Here is a 24,249-nt window from a genome sequence, read left to right on the forward strand (position 1 = left end):
TCGGAAGAATAACGTTGGTGCATGTATATACAACTTGAGTCCTCGGATACCCTCAAACCTTCCGCTTTTAAAAGTCTCGTTCTCCCTTTTGGAGTCTGGAAATTCAATCCTCATTAAAAAAAAAGAAAAAAAGGAAAAAAAGAAATACTTCCACTGGTTGAGTAGAAAAAATTTACTATCGATGAACGAAAAAGTAAACTGAAAAAAGAACACTTTTTGCTACGCTTATCAACCATATCGGATTCACTTGAGCCCGAGGGAATATTCAAAGGGGAAAAAATGATGTAAATAAATCTTGCGGGCTTCGTCTGTTCAAACCACGATTTACATAAATCTATCCTCCAGAGATACACTTACCAAAAAGGATAAGTCGCTATCCTGTTGTGAATGTAAATGCCCATCTATTTTTCCAAATCTGCGCCCTCTACTGAACGCGGGCAAGGAAACCAATGGAGGGAGATATCTTATGCGAAGCAGTATTTCACCCCTGCGCCGTTGGTGTGAACACTGAACACGATAGTCTGCCGCGATAAGGGTGGGGGAGGGGAGATCACGAAATGTAAGGAGACTTTCATCAGTCACAAAGACGTTCATGAACAAGCAAGTAACATCCATTACTACAATTCCTCGCGAATCTGAATTTTCCGGGACGATATCACCGATAAAATTTCAGTCAAGCATGATTATACAGATTGTAACGAGCATGCAGAAGCGGATCCTGCAATTTGGCAACACCGAATTTCTTACATTAAACCCTACGCTAAATAATCGATTCATGTCAGAGCACCTGGCACCCCTAAGAATCGATACATTCCCATAGGTTTAAATGGAGGAAATCCAGTGTAGCCAAATTGCTGGATCCGCCAAAGCGAGCATGGATGCATTGCAATGTCTCCATGAGTCTCAAAAATGAGAACCTCTGAAATTCCTTACTGTAATCTACGTATCTGTATGAAGATGCATGATTTACTTTAGAATGATCGGTCGGTAAATCTTTCCATCCGATATAATTGATCTATAATTTTACTTACTTGACTTTTTCATCTTCCCGATGATTTCTTGTGATTACGTTAGGTGATGCGCACTTCGAATCCTTACCTTATCCATACTCTACGGGCAACTATTTCAGCGAAAGGTCCGAAATGCGCATCGCCTATAACGCGATCACAAAAAATCATCAGGAAGACGAAAAAGTCAAGCAAGTAAACCAACGCACCCAATAAAATGCAAATCGAAAATCTGTTACATGCATGTATATACGTGTGGTTGGTTGGTGTGCGTCTTATCTTTTAAGTATCAGTATATATCAACGAGACAGCACATATGAAGGCTATATCCAATCATAAGGCTTAAATGTCAAAGTGATTTCGGATCCCGTGGAATGAAGATTAGTCGGTTTCCGCCACGTCCAGCACAGTCGATGAGGTTTCGTTGTGGCAGTAATTTTAGACACACGACAAACATCAAGATGGATTATTCCTCACATCCATTAGCAACCCAGCCTGATCTACATTCATTATTTACACCACTGATCAATTAAGTGCAATAATGGGCGCTGCACCTGAGCGCATCGTCATTCCATATTTGCAGGTTTCCAGAATCTCTAAGACAGGAGTTGTCGGATTAGGTATCGTCTCATCGAAAGCACTCGGTGAAGAGGGGAATGCCACCGTGCTAAAGAAAAACGCCGTATGAACCTTCAGGCGTTGCCAAATTTCCGTTGATAAAATACAAATTTCCTGATAAAATTATGAATAGTTTCCCTCTAATTTTTCAGATAATTTTGTTTGCAATTTCACCTAAAGTTCCTGAAATTTTCAAGGAAAAACATCCACAACTTTCCTCAAAAATAAACATTTTATCGAAGGAAATTTTCTCGAATGTTCATACGGCATTTTTCTTTAGCACGGTAGAATGGATGGGTAGAGAGAGAGTAAGAGAGAAAGAGGGTGACAGGAAAAAGGAGAGGGAGAGAAGGGGGCGCAAACCTCACATTATAATGACAATGAAAATTCCGAAATATTTTTTGTTTGTTCGCATTACTAGAAGTATTTCAAACTTATAATGTTATAAAATCATTTTAAAATAACGGAGTGTTTACTGAAGGTAATATCTTACTTTTCCGGGGAACAGTATCTCTCATATTTTTAAGCTGGCAGCAAATTTCTACTCGTAAATGTATTCGATGGGATATTTCAGGTTCCTGCCAACTCCCGACTTGGTGCGTTTTTTGATAAAGCCGGCCCATAATGACGCACGTACAGCTATGGTTTTTATTGAGGTATCGCATTTTGCGTGTTAATTAACTAAATTATATTGAAAAAAGAGAGAAAGGCTTGCCTTTGCACGCATTTTGTTTATTAAAAGTTTAGTGGATGCACATTTCGGACATCAAGTACATCCTCAGCACTTAAACACAAAATTACACACTGTGGTTTTTCTGTTTGATTCAAGGAGACTTGAGAAGCATTCTGCGTGCAATCTTTTCAATTTTACGGAAGTAAAAATTGTTTGTCTATATTGCACCCTCAACTTTACTGAGAAATCTGCCGATATTCGTGATGAGTTACGGAAATGCCCCGAGAGCAATATTGCTGCGCTAACGGGGGATAATGTTAGATACCTACAAAAATGTATTCCGGGAATTTCCCCTTCTTTTCCAAGAAAGGAGCTTCTGTTCTCCGAATAAACGATGAACTAATTATATTAGTTGAAGAGCTAGGAGGTATTGCATTTGAGAGGGTGAAGCTGATTTTCTAGAAATTTAAGCTATTTGAGTGATGATGCAGTTTTTCGTGGAATAGCTGTGCTCCTCACTATGGGAGTGGTGATGCGGTTATTTTTCTTGAGGGTAGATATTCAAGGCAACCAATTTACAAGATTAATCAAAGCAAGTAGTACCGAGGTTTATCATTAGATACAGTGACGAGGCGTGAATGACCGATTGCACAAAGTTCTTTTTAGCATAAGTACGTGCATTTATTCCATTCCCTCATCAAAATTTACTTGACTATGAAAAATAAATTAAAATCAGGGAGTTGGTACTCTCGTTCTTTAAAGTCTTAAATGACTGAGTTGATTGACACTTGGCAGCCCTGTACAAATAGCATTATGCGTGAACACAGCGAGGCGCGGATCGGCGGAGCAGAGGTGCCAATCCATCATTCCCGCAAGTCTCAGGAGCGACTTCTTTCATTAAAGGTCGCTGAAGGTCAGCCCGCGTCGGGGTGTGGAAAAGTCAAATCACTCATTTGCACTTTTAATCTTCCGTCGAGAAAAAACCCGGAGGGGCCGGTGGAGTCACGAAGGACTTTTCGTCATCCTCGAGTGTTGCCTCGCTTTTCCGCCCCGAGCCGTTGAAAACTTTCCCTCTCGTTCCCGCCTCCTGTCGGCTTCATGCGACTTACGGCCCCAACTTAATTGAGGCTGGCAGAAACAAAAAATCATAAACACCGTGCCGTGTTGTCAAACCAGGCTACATTTTGAACTCCTGACTTTTTCGATACCTTCACGAGGTTATGAGGATTGAAGGAGATTTGGATCGCATTTCGCAAAAACGAACCAGCGCGATTACAGTGTTGTTAAAATGTTGCTTCTTCATAATTGTCTAAAAATCTATCAGACTGGCAAATAGTATTTAATTCCTACTGAGAAATTGTGAATTTTAAAGAAAAATAATGGTGAAAATTTTAATATTGTGCATGAATTAATTAATTTCAAAAGAATAAAAGAAGTTGCAGGATTTTGAAAACACTGTTATCACGTTGGTTCCTTTTTGCTAAATGCGATCCATTTCATGTTTCGATGCAAAATGATATTAGCAGCTGAAGTGAATCGTCTGGACTGACAAGGTGGAGCGAGACATCTGGAAAAAGAAACATGTTCTGTGTGATTTCTTCTTTTAAAAAAATGCATCTGTTACATGTAATATACTTTAAAGTATTGTCTTAAAGCTATGATAAATACATTTACTACATATTCAAAATGAGATCAGGCGAGTTCGACTCAGTCTCCATGTCTAAACATGATGCGTTCGACCGAATAGCCGTGTTTGAACTGATATGAATCTCCAATATCACGTAAACACACATATTCCGGACTTTGTGTGTTTTAAACTCACGAGTGAAAGATCTCGAATCGCATGATGCGTTCGACCGAACAGCCGCGTTTGTACCCATAGGAATCTCCAAAAGCACTTAAACACACTAATTCCGGGCTGTGTGTTTTAAACTCACAAGTGAAAGATCTCGAATCGCATGATGCGTTCGACCGAACAGCCGTGCCTGTAATCAATATCCTCCAATATCACGTAAACACACGGGACGACGACGTTGAAAATGAAGTCTGGATACAACTATTCGTGCTCTGTAGCTGTCTGTTTTGTATCTGAGAAAATTGAAGGCTCCTTGACTCTCCGTCCGTAACTGATAGTGACACGCACAGTGTTTTGCGGCGCTCAAAACTGATCAGATCCACGCCAAGTCGTAGATTCGTAACTGGTTTAAAAATTAGTGCTACCGGGATAGAACGGTTAATCACCAGTTGCATCATTTGGTGGAGAGGGAAGGTGGTTGCCAGTGGCGTAACGGGCGCCCCCGCAGACCCTGCTATGCAGGGGGGCCCAGGCACCTAGGGGGCCCTCGGCCGCCGGAATTTCTTTTTTCTCTCTCTCTTTTTGATGCTTAGCTTTGGTTCCAAACTTTGGGCCTTTACTTACCGAGATGGGGCTTCTTCCTCTGATTTTTATTGTTAGCACGGAGTATTTTATACTTCTTTCGGACTGTTCCTAACTTTTTGTTTGCTGGAGGACCCCTGCCTTGCAATGTCTACTCAGTGATTACTAAACATTTTTTCTTTTTTGTCACTTTTCGTAATTCGGGCTTTGGGAGATCCAAGAACCTAAAGGGCCCCAAGGCTCTCGGGGGACCTTTGATTCTTGGGCCTACGCCCCTCTGTAGATCCTTGGGCCTGGGCTGGGCCCCTGCCACCCTTTAGATCCTTGATCCTTTAGGGGCCCCATTTAATCGGGTAAGGGATCCGGGACGGTGAGGGGTGAGGCATTCCAAGTCCGTGATTTGAGATGTCTCGGGCAAAAAAATGGGAAGGGGCGGGAGCGGGGGGGAATAATTTTGGAATTTTATCGACACGGGGGGGGGGGGCCTAGAAAAAATTTTGCGGGGGGGCCCAGCGGAAGTCCGTTACGCCACTGGTGGTTGCACCCCCCCCCCCCCGCTCCTTTCGTTTCAAAAGACCTATAGATAAACGACATAAATTGATCGAATTGCTGAAAACTTGACTTTTTTTAACTTTACTTGGCTATCGTGTAAGGGGTCATGTCAGGTCAGTTGCCCCCCGCCTCCGATTTTTGTGAAATGACGTTTCTAGTAATCGCAATCATAAACCGACAGCATACATTCGGCAGTGCCTTTTTTGTCCTCTTCATTAAAAATATCTAAGGGAGAAAAAGCTGCACAATTCTGGCAACGTAACAAATCACGCTCGATGTTTCGGTATAAACGCCCTTAATTGAATGATAAAAGAACGGAATGGATCGTCCTCAGAGCGTCACCACTCGCTTCGAGGCTCGATGAATGTCGAAACTTCGTTGCCAGACGGCGCAACGTCCCGAACGCACTTCGCCCGGAGGTTCAGGATGAAGTTTCCTCCAAAATTTGGCAGGTTTTGACGTAGGCTCGTGACATTTGGTCGGATTGAACGTGGTATTTGATCGCGTTTAATCTTCTGTGACATCTGATGGTTTTAACAGGCAGCGGCTCGACAGAGGAAGTCGGTGAGATGTCAAAGGGAACGATGATTTTTCAAGAGCTCGGTTTTTTTTTTCCTTTCTACTCGGAAGTGAATGCGGTTGTCACTCCCCGCCGCAAATTTCTTCCGATCGAACGCCACGAACAGTTCAATCGAAACTGTGTCGGACCTTCCTGTTCAGTGACGTCATTGTTATCCCCCCAGTGTAACATTTTATACAGTCGCTCAAAAATAGATTTCTATTCATAGTCAACGTATGAAACTTTCTAGGATCCTGAAAGTATACACAAACGTGAAATACATTAATGAAATATTCATTTCATGACAGAGAGAGTGGGATACTCTTTAAGCACAAAATTAAAAATTTCTTCGGAGCAGATAAATTTGTAGGTATTCGCTTCCAAGTATTGAATCAAGTTTTCATCCACCTACACCCAATACATGCATGGTTCCCATTAGTTTGTCTTCAGTGCAGTTTCCTCGGATACCACTCCCCCGCACTTTTAGAAATCAAGTTTTTGTAGGTCGCAACATTCGCCAAAGCTGCCATGTGTGAAATATAAATACTTTTTTATAACGTGCTGATAGGGCAAACGGAAATTAGGGAGTGAGTAGGAAATATGAGAAAAATAAATACTTAAAAGCTGAGTAAGCGACTATGGAGGAAACAACAACATCAAACATGCGGTCCAAACATTGTACCTAACATTAAGGATGGCTAAATAGTGCTCGGCTCACACTATTCTCAGGGAATTTTAAAGTCTGAAGTATCAAAAGGTAAAATTAGAGTTACAAAGTGAGATTTAATTAAATTCAGTGCAAGTCTGAGGAAGGACAGTATTCACCGCAGACAGTTGCATTGGACATACCATCATGCTGAGATCAGAAGGCGATCGAGGCGTGAACGATCGATTATCGATATTTCTCAATTCGAAGCTATGGTAAAGAATCGATTATTTAGGTGTCCGTTGCAAATACCCTGTTTATCGATCCTTCTCCGTAGTTATAAATGACAGAGCAATCGATAAATCGCAAAGCATGCTACGCCACTACTGGCTGAGACCTCACCGAAAAACTCGTCAGGGGTTTTGCTCTTACTTGTGCAAATCAGCGAACCATATTTGAACGTACTTATGCCAAAAGAAACTATGTGCATAGGGTTTAAATGTAACATATTTAGCTCTTTTTAACATAAATATATCCATTTCTTAATAATTCTGTAGCACTCTGTGTGGCTTTTTTTGGGTAATTTTTTGGCCTCTTTACTTTTATTGATAGATTAGGAATCTACAGCCATCTATAGACAGGTCTATATGAGATTAGAAATCGTCATAAATGCCATGTGGCGCATGGCGTCGAAATGCAATTTCAAGTTATCTATACTGTCGTTGTTGACCAACCCTTATGATAAAACAAAGAAAACACCCTTAAAAAATGGACACTTCGGTAGTTTGAGGTGCAGACGCACCAAGACGCAACTTTCAACGTTATTTATAGCACCTGAGAAACCGATGCGGTGCAAGTAAGTGTCTCAACAGGACTCTAGTAAAGTATTACGATGCACCTGGCTGTACTATAATCACTCTCCTCTCTAGTTTTGCACTGCTGTCCACTCATTACAGTTCATTATGTGACTCGTGGTTCTAATTTTCAATATTTTTGGCGAAAATTCCTCGCAGACCGTTGTGCGCCACCTCTGAAAGAATACGTCAATAAAAGTGTCTTGACAATATCGATTCATGAGCGATCATGAGAGATTTTATTTTTAAAGTTTTTTCTGGCATTCCTAGAAGTAGATATTTGCAGACTGTGGGTGAAATAGAGTCCTTTTGTGAAAGGCTAGAGAAAAATGAGGGTGGTATCAATTTCGTGGAAATCTATAAATTGAAATCAAAAAGAGCTCGTGCCTCTGAACTCGTGGGATGACAGCCCTTGAATGTGTTTGTATATTTGTCCGGATTTAACGGAATCTATCACGTAGGCAACGCATCTATTAGTCTTCTCATTAACGTAGACTTGCATTATTTTAGAGACTCCGCCAATACTGAAGTTTTTTTCATGAGTAGGGCTAAAAATTGCACATATGTCGTGTTTTATAATTCTATCTATAGTTTGGTAATTTTTCTCGTTTTTTTCTTTCAGTTTCAGGCAGCGTTACTCCAAAGGTGGAATTTGCCGCATTTCATGTGTCCGTTTTGCCCGTTCGTGCAAATTCTCACCGTTAATGTCAGCATTTTCACGCTCACTGCTATAGCTGTAGACAGACATCGGGCCATCTTAAATCCTCTCAGGTAGGAAATTTTCATATTGAAGGGAACGACAGAACCTTAGAAAAAAATGGAGAACAAAGTAAAAGTAGTGTCGAGTGATTTTTCCTGATCGATGTGTGAGAATCTTTTTTTAGCGTAAAATACTTCCTAGACTGAAATTCGGCAACACTGCAGTAATTCAATTATAATATTTTATGTTCCCCGCATAAAAAACCCTTCCTGGCAAGAAAACATGAACAATATTCTTGCCACTGCTAATCGGCTGTGTCGTCTTAAAACTTTACGCCCCTGTCCGGAAATTATCGCAGAGAGTTGTCTTAAAGAAAACCCTGCACAGAATAAACTAAAACGCAGTAATTGAATTATTTTTCCCTTACTTGACGTAGAAATACTTGCGTTCTCAGAAATGAGTCACAACTATACGAGTTCTCATTCCCTGCCAAGAGATAGCTTTTTAAAACGAACACAAGACGTTCAATGTTCAGGGATACTTATCAAAACAGAAAATTATTCCCTAAACGGTGTTTGAATTGTGAACTTTTGACCATCCTATATTTGGCTAAGTGTGATTTTCTATTATAATTTTCACAAACATATTTACAAGACTTTATTGTGCTAAAATTTCGTCACTCAGACAAAAAAATTATATAAGTGGAGTGTACTTCAGTTTGTAATGCCACTGATTCCCTGGTGCATTTCAATGTTTTCAAATGACGATAGGTCATTGTTTTTATTCAAAATATCGCGCAATTTATTGAGATTTTTTTCTTAAAATTTTGTACTGAACATCAATAGTACGATTCCAAAATAAGAAAAATCCAAACAAAGAACAAATCGTTAAATTAAGGGTAAGAAAACCCCATCAGATATATATATTTTCTGCAGGTTTGAGGATCTTAATGATATACTCTCAAACAATCAGTACATTTTTCGGTTAATTGACGATGTCAAGATAAAAATCAGAACAAACTTACTTATTCGGCACGAAAACAGCAACTCGACGCTCGAAGCGGCGAGTACCTACGGAGACAAAACGCCTTCACTTCCGTGCGTATGCAACACGGATATCCATGGAGCCCGAATAGTTGCATCCAGGATTCTAGGCGCTACAATGAGATTCGTTTAGTGTCTGTCGCATGCGACACTAACTGGGGCACTCTATTCTGTTTTCTCTTGCTCCGTAACTTCATTCCAACGTAACCTAATGTGTCGATGATGTATAATTTCACTGATTTGTATCACTACTGAAAAGTTTACTACTGAAAATCCGAATAAATTGCGCAATAATTTGAATAAAAACAATGACCCATTTTCATTTGAAAATATTGAAATGCGACAGGGAATCAGTAGCATCACAAACTGAAATAAATTCACTTCCATAATTGTTTTGTCTGAGTGACAAAATTTTAGTACAATAAAGTCTTGTAAATATGTTTCTGGAAATTATAATATAAAATTACACTCAGCTAAAGATAGGATGGTCAAAAGTTCACAATTAAACACCGTTTAGAGAATAATTTTCTGCCTTGATAAGTATCCGTAAATACTGAACGAACACTTAATTTTCTGGAAAAGCTGTAAATGTTCAACTCTATTACAAAGTTTTCTCCCTGATATTCAGACTTTAGTCCCAAATTAAACTGACAAAAGAACGACGAATGTAGGAGAATCGGTTTATGATGGGCATCTGAGAAGAATGGTATACATACATAGAGCCGCTTTTACAATGCTCGTTGGCGTTCAGCGACACCTAGCCGCCAAAGTCCTTCATCCTCCCGAACCCCTTCAGGGAGTTGGCACTCCCTCATCTCCATTAAACCCCCTGTTGCCACCCTTTCACTGGGCGCCCCCTTCGTCCTCCCCCATTTATATAGAAAACTCTATAAAATCTAGCTGGGCCCACAATAGTTTGTCATCACGGGAAATCTGGCATAGAGGCTATCGAGATGAAGATTCTTAGGGAGGATCCCGAAGTTGAGGTGAACACTGCCCGCAGAAAGTGAGGAGAACAAAACAAGGGAAGCATATGTACGCTGACGGCTGACGGGCTGAAACTTTCAGTCACCGGCGGAGGCTGAATGGTTGCAGGGAACAAAGGCTCAGACAATGCAGCTGTTTATTTTATGACTAATGCGCCCTTACGTCTGACATACTCCGCCGTTACAGCTTTATTTACAGTCGGCTTGAGATGGGTGGAGTGCTCATGGGATGTGGTGAGATTTCTCGTGGATGCCGGATCAATCGGAAGCCTCGCCGTATCGGAAAGAGCTCAGTTGCCCGACAACTTCCGCATGAACTTTCGGTCTGCGAGTAAGCTCATGGGGATGATGAGGATTTTCTTCCCTTCAGTAAGGGAGGACATTTTTTGCATTCCATAAATGCATTTTAATGGGTATTTCTCACTATCTTCGATGTTTTACAAGAACCCTCGTTTTCGCGACATGTTTGTTGATAACTTATCAGATTTCTTGAAATTTTCATATTGAGCGTCGATTACCAAATTCTTGTTGAGGAATACCTTGTGAGAAGCGGAAAATTTGCTTGTGAACTAATTCATGCAGAAATGTGGAATGATGAGGCTTTCCAAGCCGGTGGTATAATAAATCGAGTATTGGAGGGGGGAGTATTTAACTGTTCAAAAATACCGAAAAATCTCTCATCATTAGGAATACTTCCTCCGCATCTACTGCAAAAAACCCGCAGAAGGGACAGGACATTGTATCAATCCGTGCAAATACGAAAATAGAGTATTATTTGTTTCATTTCATAGATGGATTTTACTCCTACATTTCTTTTCAAATCATATATAAACCCTTTCTCCGATGTAAGAAAGATGGCTATAAAATTCTGAGGCATAATCATCAGCGCGTATCGTGTTAATACACACCATAAACAAAATAAAATAAGAATGGAAATAATGAGGAAGTCATATGCAATTTTTCTCCGTATGATTGCAAATTTTTTAATAATATTTCTGTCGAAAAGAAACCTAGAAATTGGTAATTTTTTAACGTTTCGTAAATTTCTTAATTATGTTATAAATGAATGGTTGGCAATGAGATGAACGCTTCTTTTACGCGGAGAAGTAAAGTATGAGTTCTCCGCCTTCGATTAGCTACCTCCATGAAAAAGCACATTCAACACAGAGGGACTTGACAACATTCTTTGAAACTTTCCTGTGGTATTAGTGTCGATATTTTACAGAAACGAGAACTTTCTTTTGATTGGGGTGCTATTCTCAGAGGGAGGACTCTCATTCATTGCGAACAGTAGCGGTTTGACGGACGATACCACCACATCCACACTGTCTCTCCGACTTCCATTCATTCTTATAAAAGTGACTTGGAAAACCAGTTCAAGATTTCAACATCGTCCGAAAATGCATCTCTCTGTCGATTTCAAAGAAGGGTATAATTCGCATTCAAATCTCTCTTCCTCAAAAATTGAAAATGGAAATACTGTAGGAAATGAATTTCTCCCAGATGGACGGAGCACAAAGAGGCGGAGCTTAAAGGTTGCCAAATAATGGGCTCCAGTCAATATTTTTCACACAAATTTTACGCCTTTATGCTTAAATGCAGTAGCGTAGCGTGCTTTGCGATACATCGATTGATCTGTTATTTAAGCCTATTGAAAAGGATCGATTAACAGTTTGTTTGCAACGAACACCTAAATAATCGATTCTTTACCACGGATTCAAATGGAAATTTATCGATAGTCTATCATTCACGCCGCGCCTATTTATTTTGATTCATGAGGATGTCCAAGTAAAAAAGCATAATGTATAATTGCTGTAAAGTACCTACCTGTCTGTAAAGATGAGTAACCAAGAGGCATAAAGTGCTTATTTGCTTAATCTTGCATTAAACTGAAAGAATAATATAGCGTCCTCCAATCCGATGTCAAATTCTGTGCTTAAAATTTTTTTGAGTTAATTAGGATTATGAGGCTGAATCGCTTGCATGGACGTCACGTGGAGTTTAATCGGTTTTGAGCAAAACTCGCTCGACGAAAATGAAATACTATATACTTTTTGCAGGGGTTTACCTTTTATAAAAGTATAAATAGTCCTGACCCGACGCAGTTTGATGTGAATTAATTTCAAATCAGTATTCTTTCGAATTCCAATATCCGTTACTTTTAACTCGTGTTACGTGCCACCACCCTAATAGCATGAAAGTAAGTGTAACAAAATTTTCGAAGCTATTGCGGAAACAGATTTGGTTTGTGTTCATATGTTCGCTGAAAAAGGGAACAGTAATGTATCATTGAAACAACCCAGATAAGTTCAACATGTTTTCAAGGAGGTTTCCAACATGCATCATTGATGCCGTAATAAAATATAGAGAAGTTTCTGAAACGATCTGGCGAGTTTAAAGGTCACCAAAAGTTTCTTTTGAAACTTTTTAGAAATTTTGAAATATGTCATCGAGACATTGTCAAGACATTTCTGATACGTAGTGTGCTGTGAGGGTAATAGAAAAGCTCAACCTTTTCAGGGCTAAGGGTTTATCGTTCCCTTAAAGAGGACGGCTAAATCTGACATTGAGTCAGGTCTGAGCAATCTGAGGAGTGAGGACTGAGCTTCAATTAAACAGAGAATTTCGGTCCTTTGTCGTGAATGTTAATGAGAACTCGGCGTGGACATTAGGCGATCCTTTTCCACGAGGTTTAACGATCTCTCTACTAACAAGCTTATTTGGACGTTGATCTCCGTGAAACATCTATTTTCGACCCGAGGCAATGCGGCGCGCCTACCGTTCGTCACTAATTTCATTCTCTTTCAAATTATTTCAAAGGATCCTCCACAGACAGCTAGAGCTCCTGATTAAATCCCACCATTTAGCGTACAATTTTAAGCGCGACGTGATAATTATTTTGGTTAAGACCGAAACCTACCCCTCCGCTCACAAAAACCTTTCGGAGGCGCCGCGATGCCCTGTAATGCTCATAGAACTTTCTTCGTACTGAATAAATTTTCGCAATCATTACACATGGCAGATTTATTAGGTTAGTCACTAAAAACGCGATGAAAAATTGCATAAGTTGCAAGGAGCAAGGAATTATATATTTTTTTTTTTTTTTTTTGCTGGTAAAATATTAAAAAGCTAAAATATAGCTATATCTGAGCTAAGAACACTGAAAAGAGGTGCTAGGCTCAAGCATGATGATTCTTGAATTAGCCGCCAAGAATTTTTTCTCATCTTGATTTAAGCTGAATGTTCCTTGATACAAGAAAAATAAAGCTTGGGTTAAGCATAAAAGTAGTATATATTAAGCAGCAAAAGTCTTGATTTAAGAAAAAATACATTCTTAGCGGCAAATTTAAGATTCCTTTTTTTCAATGAATCATTATATATACATGAAAACGTCTTTACTTTTTGAAAAACGACATTTTAGAGAAGAAAACTTAAAATTTTGATGAATGTAATTATTTCTTTGTTTTCTGGTCTTTGGATTGATCCTCAAGACTTGATACCATGACAATTAAAGTCAGTTGTAAAGCTGAGTTAATCGCAACATCGTTAATGGAATCTGATGATGGGCCATCATTGATGGCCTCATATCTTTGCCTTTTAACCAGGGTATAAAAACTAGCTTACTTACCTTCGTGATTTGACAACTCTTTACTGTGATTTGTCCGTCACCATCACGGGAGGCTTTTCGCATTATTTTAACAGCATTTGTTCTGCTTGGATTACACGCCGCGCCGTGCCCTGCCCCCTCATTTCCATTTCAAAAAGGCTCTATTCGGAATCCACGCAGTGGCGTAGTACGCTATGCGATGAATCGGCTGACTGATGAGCCACTTAAACCTATGGATAAGGATCGATAGTCCGAACAACCTGATAATCGATTCTGTACTATGACTTCAAATTGAAAAATATCGATAGCCAATGATTAACGCTTTGTTCCTAGGTCTGTATCGCGCCGCGCCACCCGTTCATTCCTGACAAAGCTCATTTTTAGGTTCATGTTTTTTTTTTTAATTTTAAATTTTATTTTAAACATATTGAAAATACCACAAGAACTACATGCTTTGTGTCTATCTACGTAAATTGAAACAAAGTTATTCAGACACAAAATAACGTCAGTATCTAGAACAACAGACATATTGGAATTCTCTTGTTTTTTTTTTAAATTGCTATCGTGATACTCATAATAGGCGGAGCTCATCAGGAAGGAACCAGCCCACATTTTCAAGAAAACTGAGTTAAAAACGTTTTTGAGTTCCATTCGTCGTATATGTTCTGCTGCCAAAAACTCAAAGTCCGAAAAAAGAAATTAGTTTGTGGAAAGAGAGGTTAAAGTTTATTTTCTGGATTGAGTCTTATGGAGGAATAAAACTTCAAACCGCTTTTTCTCGGTTTCAACTTTATGTGGGTTGGTTCCTTTCTGATAAACTCGGTCCAAATATTAGGTACTCTTCAAAATGAGTTAAAGTCATACTTTATCATGTAAAATCGTAAGGGTAGCCGGTAGCCGTCACGCTGAGATTGTCACGCTAATCGTGTCACAAACTGGGGTCTCCTACCCTTCCGTGCCGCTTCCCCTCACTTTTACCAAATGGACGTATTTATACTAAAAGGAACAATGTACCTAGGGTTTGGGTGGAACATAGTTCCTTTTAGCATGATTACGTCCAAATTAGTTACCGATGAAAGTAACAGTTTATGATTTGTGCTCCACTTCCCTTTTTCTCGCGTTTGCATTGACGGTCAATTAATCCCAGACTCAAGGTTTTGATTTGTTCGGACTTTATGACAACCAACCCCTTTCCAGCCCCGGTAGCTCTACGTTGCATTATCAAGTTGTAAATCAAAACATCGTATAACAGTTCGGAAAACGGAGGGAAATGATTCGCATAATGTGGTTCACTGAAAAAAAAGTCGCTTGGATCTTGAGTCCAGACTTTTAAAAACATTGACAAGAAAAAGTAATCTTCGGAATTTCGCTTGAATCAAATGGAAATCCTCCTAAATCAAGAGGCTTGGCTCTTCGATTCAAGGAAAAATGCGATTGAATTAAGAGTATTTTTTCTTGTCAATGTTATTAAGATTCTGCTGGACTCTAGATCCAAGCGACTTTTTTTTCAGTGTTCATGATGAATTTTGGCCAAAAATGTTTGCTTTATAAATGTACTTTTGTATACATTACAGGCGCGAAGCGTTTGGGAACGCACCTTATAGTAAGAGATAAAAACTAAATGGCGTTTTTTTTTTTTTTTTTTTTTTTTATTGTCTTTGTTTCTGAGGCATTTTATTAGACCCATCCTTCCCGACCTTTGCTATTTGAGAAGCCGATTAAAATGAGATGCTAACCAATTATGATCACTGGCACGACCAGTCACGATGCTGTCTGAAAAGTTCCTCTTATTAAGCTATTCAATTATGTACCGAGTATACCGAGTGACCTTTACAAGAGTGTAGATATCATCACACGGACTAAGACACTGCATGGGTGGTTGGTAGATACGTTTATTCAAAGGTGCTTTTAACATCTGGGCCATTAACACCTTCGAGGAGAGATCAAAATAGTGCAGTACAGAATTTAAAAAATTTAAAAAGTAGGGGTCACAAAAGGATAGTCCACAAAAGATAGGACAAGGAAGAATACATTAAATGTGGAAATTAATTTATATGTATGTGCATGTAAGTAGATTCTCCTAGATGGAAAGCCCAAGAGTGTTGCCTCAGATACCGTAAGTTCTGGTGGTTTTAATTTTTTAAAATTAAAACACACTATGACAAAGATAAAAAAGAAGACAAAAATCACTGAGCCTGTCGGATTGATTTCACTCGGATTCCTAAGTCACAATGTAAATTCGTTAAGACTTTTCTTGATGAATCTGGACCATGTCGAGACTTTTCAGCGTCTGAGTTAGCTTTCTTTGAAGATGTTACGTTCCATATCCCCTTGATTTTTGACGCATTCCCAGTTGTCGCACATTGGTTGGACAGAAATCGCGTTGCGTTTGATGACGCGGTCAAGAAAATAGAGCAAAATTGTGGCTGTCCTCGCGAGCTCAGATCGTGAGCTCTAGATACGTGCCTTTGCACATCAATACCTCGGTATGATTCCCTCTCCCACTCTTCCGCTTCATTTTGTGAAGCTCATTTCAGGGTACTCTCTTTTTTTATTCAATCTAAGGTCACTCCGAACTTCAACTTCCCTTGAACAGCGCTCTGGTGCCGGGATTTGCATGCAAAAAGCGATGATATGCTCCAGTCCTGCATTTACAATCAGCGCACCAGTGGCGTGGCGTGCTTTGCGATATATCGATTGATACGCCACTCAAACCAATAAAAAAAGATCGATTAGTAAGGTGTTCGCTACGAACACATTAGTAATCGATTCTTCACCATAGCTTCAGATGGCAAGATATCGATAATCGATCATTCACGCCACGCCACTGCAGCGCACGTCCCTCTCCCCCCCTCTCCTCGTCTTATTCTGGGCGGTTTAATCTTGTAATTGTGAAGTTTATGTTTATTCAATAATTCGATGATGAACTGACCTCTCACGATGAGTTGACCACTGAACACGGTGCGACTTTAAACATTATGACGTATGGTCTCTCATCAAAATTTCGTGGGGAACACAATTTCTGCAACGAAAATTATTGAAAATATCTCTTAATTAAGATATCAACGTTTATTATTGTATAAAAAACTTGCCGCTCATAAAAAATCATAATCTACTTGAGTCTACTTGCACACTAAGCGTTGCCGTGGCAGTCTCTTCCGTATACAGGGTTATTCAAAAGTCACGCACCACTGGCCATAACTTTAGTTCTGATTATGATATCGACTTGTGGTTTAAGACGTTTTTCCTCATATCGAGGGGGAAAATTTTTTAGGTACTTTCCATATTTTGATCCCCTCGGGGGGGGGAGGGGGTGAGGAGCAACTCAAAAATTTCAAATGGCCACCCCCCTCATGGCCAGTGGTGCGTGATTTTTGAATAACCCTGTACATAAGAAAATGGCAACCTCAATCTCACGCTTTTGCTCAGCTGGTGAATGTTGTATACTTTGACGAACACGGGGTGAGAGAAAAGACTGCTTTATTGAAAAAACTTCACAAAACCGTTTTGTGCGCGATTTAGCTCCGGCAGACTCTGGTCTTTCTTGTGAGCGTGAAATTCAAATTTTCTAAAACCAGTTTTAAATAAATACCATAATATCTCGGTTAGGAATTAATGTCAGTAATTTATTATTGTGAGAAACGTGTCCTACGTGAAATTTTGAAACGAAAACTTTTATTAGAATGCTTAAATTCGTCCGGTGGTCCAATTTGATCGATCACCGGCCTATGATTCTATACCATTGGCCTTAATGATTGTCACAAGATCACGCTGGTGTGGAAAGAGTGATTCTCTTCCTCTTTTATACTCTCATTCAAACTTTTAAACTGTTACTTTACATTTTATCTGTTGCAGTGCGAGGCCTTCAAAATTACGTGCCAAAATTAGTATAGCAACCATATGGGTCGTTGCCGCCATCTTAGCCACCCCTATGGCCATGGCACTTCGAGTCACTGATGTGGAGGAAGAAGGGCCAGGTAAGCGAAAATTTGTTTTTACCCTCCCCTCTTTGATTAAAATACATTCATTCACGATAAATTCAACTGGTTGATTGGCGTGGTAAAATTTGGGTAGGGTCTCTTTGTACATGGATTCTGAATTAACCATCTTTCTATGGACAAATTGTTAATGGAGGAGGGGGCTCCGTTCATTCTCACTAAGGCATCAGATTTATCACTTAAGTTGATTGAAACCGACCTATAAATCACATTGTAAAATAGAACTTTATCAATGAAGGTCAATCAAATGAAGCGCAACTAAGTTTCAATGACTAATGTACAGATTTTCCATAAGTCATAAAAACTGCTGTTATAAAAACATCTGGCATTGTCACAAAAAGTGCGTGTACACCATGGGCATTTTCAGTATCGCGACCTTTGACTTTACCTACACAGCGACATTGACCCAATCATTCTTAGAGCGCGCGAACTATGTAATATACATCTACCATCCAATGTCTGCTCTTGAAAAGTGAAGCGTATTTTCTAAGAAAGGATGAAAGTCCAAAAACTCACGAGCCTGGCTTTCTTTGATTTTAATATATTGTCTTATGAGTATTTAGACCCTCCCCTTTTTAGCGTGTCAAAATATTCTTCACATCTCTACGAGATTGACTATATCTTCATGAATACATTACAATTTGTGTCAGCACTTTGTCTGTTTTTTGTTGTTCATGCAGGCTCTGAAAATAGCCAACAGGCTTAAACCACATGATAATTTATTGATATTATTTACGATTTTCGGTCAAAATATTAAATTACTTCAATATTCATCATGCGAAAAAGGTGAAATCTCAAATACCCACGAGCCATGTTAAACGTTTCTATTGATTGAGTTTATTGTAAACTTCCAATTACAGGAATTTTATACAACTATCATAAAATTATAATTAAAAGGGGGAAAAAGTAACAACTAGCCAGTTACTTTTGATCTTAAAATACAAAGAATAAAAAAGATAATTGAAATATCAATTATATAACTTTAAATTATATTATCCATGTTAAACGTCACCAACAACGAAAGCCAAGGCTCAAAAGTTTTTTTTTGTTTTTTTTTTACTTTCGCTCTTTTTAAAAACCACGATTCAAATATGTTCCCCTGTGACTGCGTCCTCTAACGATATAGCGACAAATCTAGTGGATTTACCCACCCCCAAAATCTACCCTTATGAAACCGAGGGTAGGCAAGGGAGCTGCGAGCAAGGAAATAGCTCCGAAACTCACTCTCACACTGAGCGGGGGCTGATTTGAATGGGGGTAAGGATCAAGGGTTAAATGACGCGTGCGTGAGGACAATGACAGTCAACAGTCGACTTCCTTCAAAAGCCTTTCCGGCTCTTTGCACTAATTGACACGTAAGATTACTCGCCAAATTCCGCTCTCAAGTGCGGAGTGTCCTTTGCTGTGAGGAGGGACATTCGCTTGCCAGATTGGTTTTTTTCCTCCTAAGTTACTCAAGATTCAATATTCGAAAAATCCGCAAGATAAAAATTCGTGGCATTCACGAATTTCTCTTCTATTCTACTATTTTATTCCGATATCTATCTCAACTTTTCTTAGTGCAGTTTCCTTGATTGGCAAAACGTTGCCTAAAGATGTATTCTTAAGAATTATGAATTTATTTTTCCGACACACACACACATACCCCCTCCCCCCCCCCCAAAAAAAAACCCCAAAAAGCTTTGAATAATAAATTGACGGACAAATTATTCAAAACGTTTAAGAGTTGCTCAATTAAATTGATTTAATAATCCTTAATATCTGTTATTTACTGGGAGAAAAAGAGCAAAAAAATGTGTTTGCCTCAAGCGTGATGAATGCTGACTCTTGAAGTTCAGCTATATTTCACGAGGATCAAAGGAATAAATGCTTGGTTAAAGCCAAAAAAGTAATTTGAACTAAGCTGAGTCATTCTTGAATCGAGAAAAAAAATTTGGCGCCAAGTTTAAGACTTATTTCTAGTGTTACTTTCTTTTGTGTGTCAAGTCATAAAAATACAAAATTCTGCCTGAAGACCTCACCAACTTTCTAACAGTATTCATTTCATTTTCTAAGCACACTAAACACTGCAAAATTCTGCAAATATTTGTATATACGGTAAAAACTATGGCCAGTATCCATCCGGTCTCCTAGTTATTAAAATACGGTATGACCATGCTCATCTTCATGACAAATCTCCATTACTTTTATTTGTATGGAAATGTTTTAAAATGATTCTTCGAAACAATTCTGTTGAACTTTTGACCACAATTTATTTTGACGGATATTTGAAAATTATGATTGTTTAAAAAAAAAATAAAATACAGAAGTTAGGTGGAAAATATTTTATAATGTAATAGCTGTCAATATTGTCTTTTTAAAATTTTCTTAACTAAAGATATAAATCATTTCCCTACCTTCACTCCTTCTAATTACCGACTCAAACGGCGAGTCAAACAATTTATATCCAAAGATATTTTGCTATTGATGGCAACAATGAATTTTGCAAACTGTAGTCCTGCGGAGGAGGACTCATTATCCCAAGCTTCGTGTCATACCCCTCCAAACTCATTTCATTTGACATAATCTCCTTGGGTCGGGCTCTCAAACAGACATTTACGAAAGTACTAAAATTTTACCTGCTAAACGGTGATATCACCAAGTCTGCAGACATTATGAAGATAGGTATAGGATTCTAAATCTAAGGCATAGGAAACTCCATATTTGTCTCTGCTCTATTTAAGAATCTGGTTGGGCCGAGTTTATCAAAAGCAAACCCGGCATATAATGGACACGTTTATTAGAGTATATATCCTTGTAAGGAAATTCATGGTGGATGTGTCATTTCTAAAAGGTCAAAATGAGCCAGAAAAGTTTATTACTTTCTGCGAACTACGTGCAGTTAATACACCATCTACAAATTGGAACAAATAACTTGTTAAAATGAGGGCGGTTAGTCTAAACTTGCTCTTTGATATAAGATCAGAAGTGTAACGCGCAACGGGTAAAGCCTAACAACCCTCCCTCTCTCCATTTCACTAATCATCCCTATCAGCCCGCTGCCTCCCACGTCACATATCACCTCTATAAAAACTAGCTACCTCTTTCTCCTCCCCTAATTTCTATTCCTCCAATTGACGTGCGCCCCCTTTCAAATCTTATCTCATAGAATAATAGAAAGAGGTGTTTGCATTTCAAGAACCGTAAAAAGAGGTCGAAGACGTGAGCGGGCGCGCGCAGACATTTTTGCTACTGATTTCATAGAAAGCGAGTCAGGTCTACAGAAAAAATTCATACTTCGAAAAAGGTTAAAAATTTCATTTTTCGTTGAGTAAGGTCAAAATGACGGACTTGGAAGTCCGTTTTGAATTTGCAAGGGTATTGTCACCATAAACTGTGCCCACCCACTTCCGAGAGTAGCGAAGTTCCGAGTGCGAAGAAGTGAGGGATTCGGTACCTTGATGCTTATAAATGTCTAATATTTTTTTGAAGTTTGAATTTACTATTTTTAATTTTTCTCGTTTGTTAATCGATTTTTCTTTTTTGATATGTTTCAGGAGGCACGACGATCACAAAACCGTTCTGCATGAACGTCAGTTTTTCAGAGAATGCCTTATTAACCTATAGGATAGTTTTAGTATTAGTACAATATGTGACGCCGCTGTGTATCATATCATGTGTGTACGCGCGGATGGCACTCAGGCTGTGGGGCTCTCGAGCGCCTGGAAATGCTCAGGATAGCAGAGACGCTAATCTCATGAAAAACAAGAAGAAGGTAAGCTATTTTCCCTGTATTGCTCATTTTGACAGTATCTCACCCTGGCTACATGGCTCCTCATTAATGCTACGCAGAGCATGGGAAACTGCTCCAAGCTCCAATATTTTCACACAGTAATAGCATCTAAAATTAACTCCAAAACAGAGCACTCACTGTTCATGCACACGCTCCAAATTCTTTAACGCGTAATAACATTACGAAACACTTTCCGCGGTGTATTAGGCGCAATGCGTGAAGTATTCCTGTACTCTTGTAGGCGCTGATATGCTTCCCGCACTGCGATACGCGCGATGCGTGAAGTATTCCTGCACTCTTGTAGGCGCTAATATGTGCTCCGCGCTGACCAGCGACTGCACCGTGTTAGGCGCAATGCGTTAAGTATTCTTGCAGTCTTGTTGGTAGTAATATGCGTTTCGCAAATTTTATGTTCTCCAATTTCAATAGTAACGCAACTCAACTCGTCACAAACTCGCCGTTTTTAAGCTAATTACAGATTTCGCGAGAAAAGTGCGATTTCAAGCGAAAGTCGACATTTCCAGCCGCAAAGAACTACCACGATATCTCATGAACCAGAAGTCACAAATTAATATATGTGTCTTGTGTTTCTGATAGAAAATTTTGCGTTCTTTTAAGGGTTCGAGACATTATCCCGTATGATTGATTTTTTTGAAATACAAGCGAAAAACCAGTCGCCGCGCCGCCGGCATATTTTGGCCCTCCAGACCACCTTTTTTCGAGATGGTGTTTTTAGCGGACAGCCGATTCCGGTAATCTTTTTTTATGTTGTCCTGCGGTGGCCTATTAGAACATGTTTCCGCAAAGAACCTTCGACATATTGATTTTCCGGGATAATTCCTAGATTGACTGGATTAAAAGTTATATGAGCGCAGAAAATTTTGTCTTACACGCTACAGCTCGTTTCTGACCAAACGGACATGATCATTCGTCAGCAGCGTAACAATAATCCATCAGATGCCTCACTGCGTCCGGAGACCAGCTCCGCTCAAAAGTCGCATACGAGAGAAGCTTGTTAACTGGAGATACCCTGTTGTGCTGCCCGGAACGGACCGCTGTATGTGAAAGGCCCATTGAAGGTGCGGTGCATTTGACAGCGGCCTACTTTGAATATATCCCGTGAAAATGGGTATCGCAACCTCGCGCAAAGCTGCCAGACCCGCGCCGACTTTCTCTCTCTCAAAATTAATCGAAGTCAAAAATCATTCAAAAACACTTGGCAACCGCGCTTCAGCATCTCTACTTCGATTTTGAATGGACGCTCTGATTCTCAAGACAGCCAGAAGATGAATCGTTGAATTTCAAATGCCTACTTTTCGGGTCCTGCCATGTTTACGCCGGAAACGGTGCGCTTTTAGAACGAAGTTTTCAGAATCCCCGTTTTGGATAAAAGCAAATCTCTCGGGACAAGTGGACAGCATTGAGAAAAGGAAGGCTATCTGCATGAGTCTCGGTAATAAGTCACTTTCAAAGGCTGGAGGACTCGGGCCGTGAAGGGAAAGGCCTTCCTCATTCGGTGCTGTTCAAGTATGCTTGAAACTAAATTTTCGGAGCTTTCCTTATAGCTCAAGGCTATTAACTCTGCAAGAATGAGTTTTAGCTCAAATGTAGGCTGCAGAGGTGAGTACTTGAGGTACTTGAGGTGCTTAAATTGACCTCTATTTATTTGAGCACTTCTGTTCAGTGGCCCTCATTGAGTTGCATTTCAATCATCTGGTATACCTATATTATTCAATGAAGCGATAGAAATGATGTATCAGATAAGAGAAAATAGTCCATTGTCCATGGCTTGCAAATAATTTTCAATTTCGATATTTTCTACGTAGTCTACTATAAGATATTTTATTTCACCTATCAGAGAAACATATAATTCAACTCCAATTTATTTGTTCGAATAATGTGTATAGATTATTTCAATTTCCATCTAAATTTAGCAAATAAAGTCCAAATATTTAGATTGTCTTCGGAGTGAAAGATATTGTCCGACTAACGTAGTAAGCATAATTTCAAGTTTGACCTAAGTTATGCCATTAGCTTTTTTATTGATTAAAAACAAAAACAGGTGATTTTACCGTTTTGTAATCATCTTCTGCTTAAGAATTGTTTTGTTACGTTTAACATTTTTGTGTTAAAAACTACATGAACTACACATATCAACCGACGATACTCTACTAGCACTATACTTTAAGCAAACTTCAGGCAATTTAACAGCAATTTATTGGCAAAATTAACCGCCCGTAGTCCATTGAAATACTTGTCACCGTGTGCCATTCACCTACTTTAAACCTGTCACGTTTTGCTTGAATGTAAAACCAACCGTTTTTTATTAATGAAAGTTAGCGAGTCCTTTTTTTGCATAAATTATAAAATACACTACATAAAAAAATTAGGAATTAAAGTTAGGTACATTTCTATCAGCCACACAGAGTAGCAGTGAACAGTATAAGACACTCAGCGAGTTACAGGACTTGTCGGTCTCATTCTTGAAAAATCTACCATTATCATTAGATACCCCGATTGCCTCATATACTGCCCGTGCAAAGGAAGATTGCCGGATGAACATTCGAGCGTTGAAAAATTTCCTCAGATAAAATGTTCATTTTTGAGAAAAGTTATGAATATTTTTCCTTGAAATTTTAGGAACTTTAGGTGAAATTGCAAACAAAATTATCTGAAAAATTGGTAGAAAAATATTTACAACTTCCTCAATAAATCCGTGTTTTATCAAAGGAAATTTGGCAACGCCTAAAGGTTCATACGGCGTTTTTACTTAGCACGGCAGTATGGAGGTTGCGCTCGCGACACTGATATCAACGCCTGCATGCAACTAAACGTGCTTCATGGATGTCCATATTGC

General features: G+C 39.2%; 1 protein-coding gene across 6 annotated transcripts in view; it reads left to right on the top strand.

Moving 5' to 3' along the window:
- Positions 1-24,249, top strand: part of LOC109030697 (RYamide receptor) — a 195,898-nt gene that overhangs the window by 149,955 nt on the left and 21,694 nt on the right. For all 6 annotated transcript variants that reach the window (XM_072298425.1, XM_072298426.1, XM_072298427.1 and 3 more), the window contains 3 exons: positions 7,909-8,057; positions 17,478-17,599; positions 21,157-21,374. In XM_072298425.1, the coding sequence (XP_072154526.1) occupies positions 7,909-8,057; positions 17,478-17,599; positions 21,157-21,374 (489 nt within the window). The remainder of the gene's footprint in view (positions 1-7,908; positions 8,058-17,477; positions 17,600-21,156; positions 21,375-24,249) is intronic.

This window comes from Bemisia tabaci, chromosome 3 (assembly GCF_918797505.1).
Source record: "Bemisia tabaci chromosome 3, PGI_BMITA_v3".
Taxonomy (NCBI): domain Eukaryota; kingdom Metazoa; phylum Arthropoda; class Insecta; order Hemiptera; family Aleyrodidae; genus Bemisia; species Bemisia tabaci.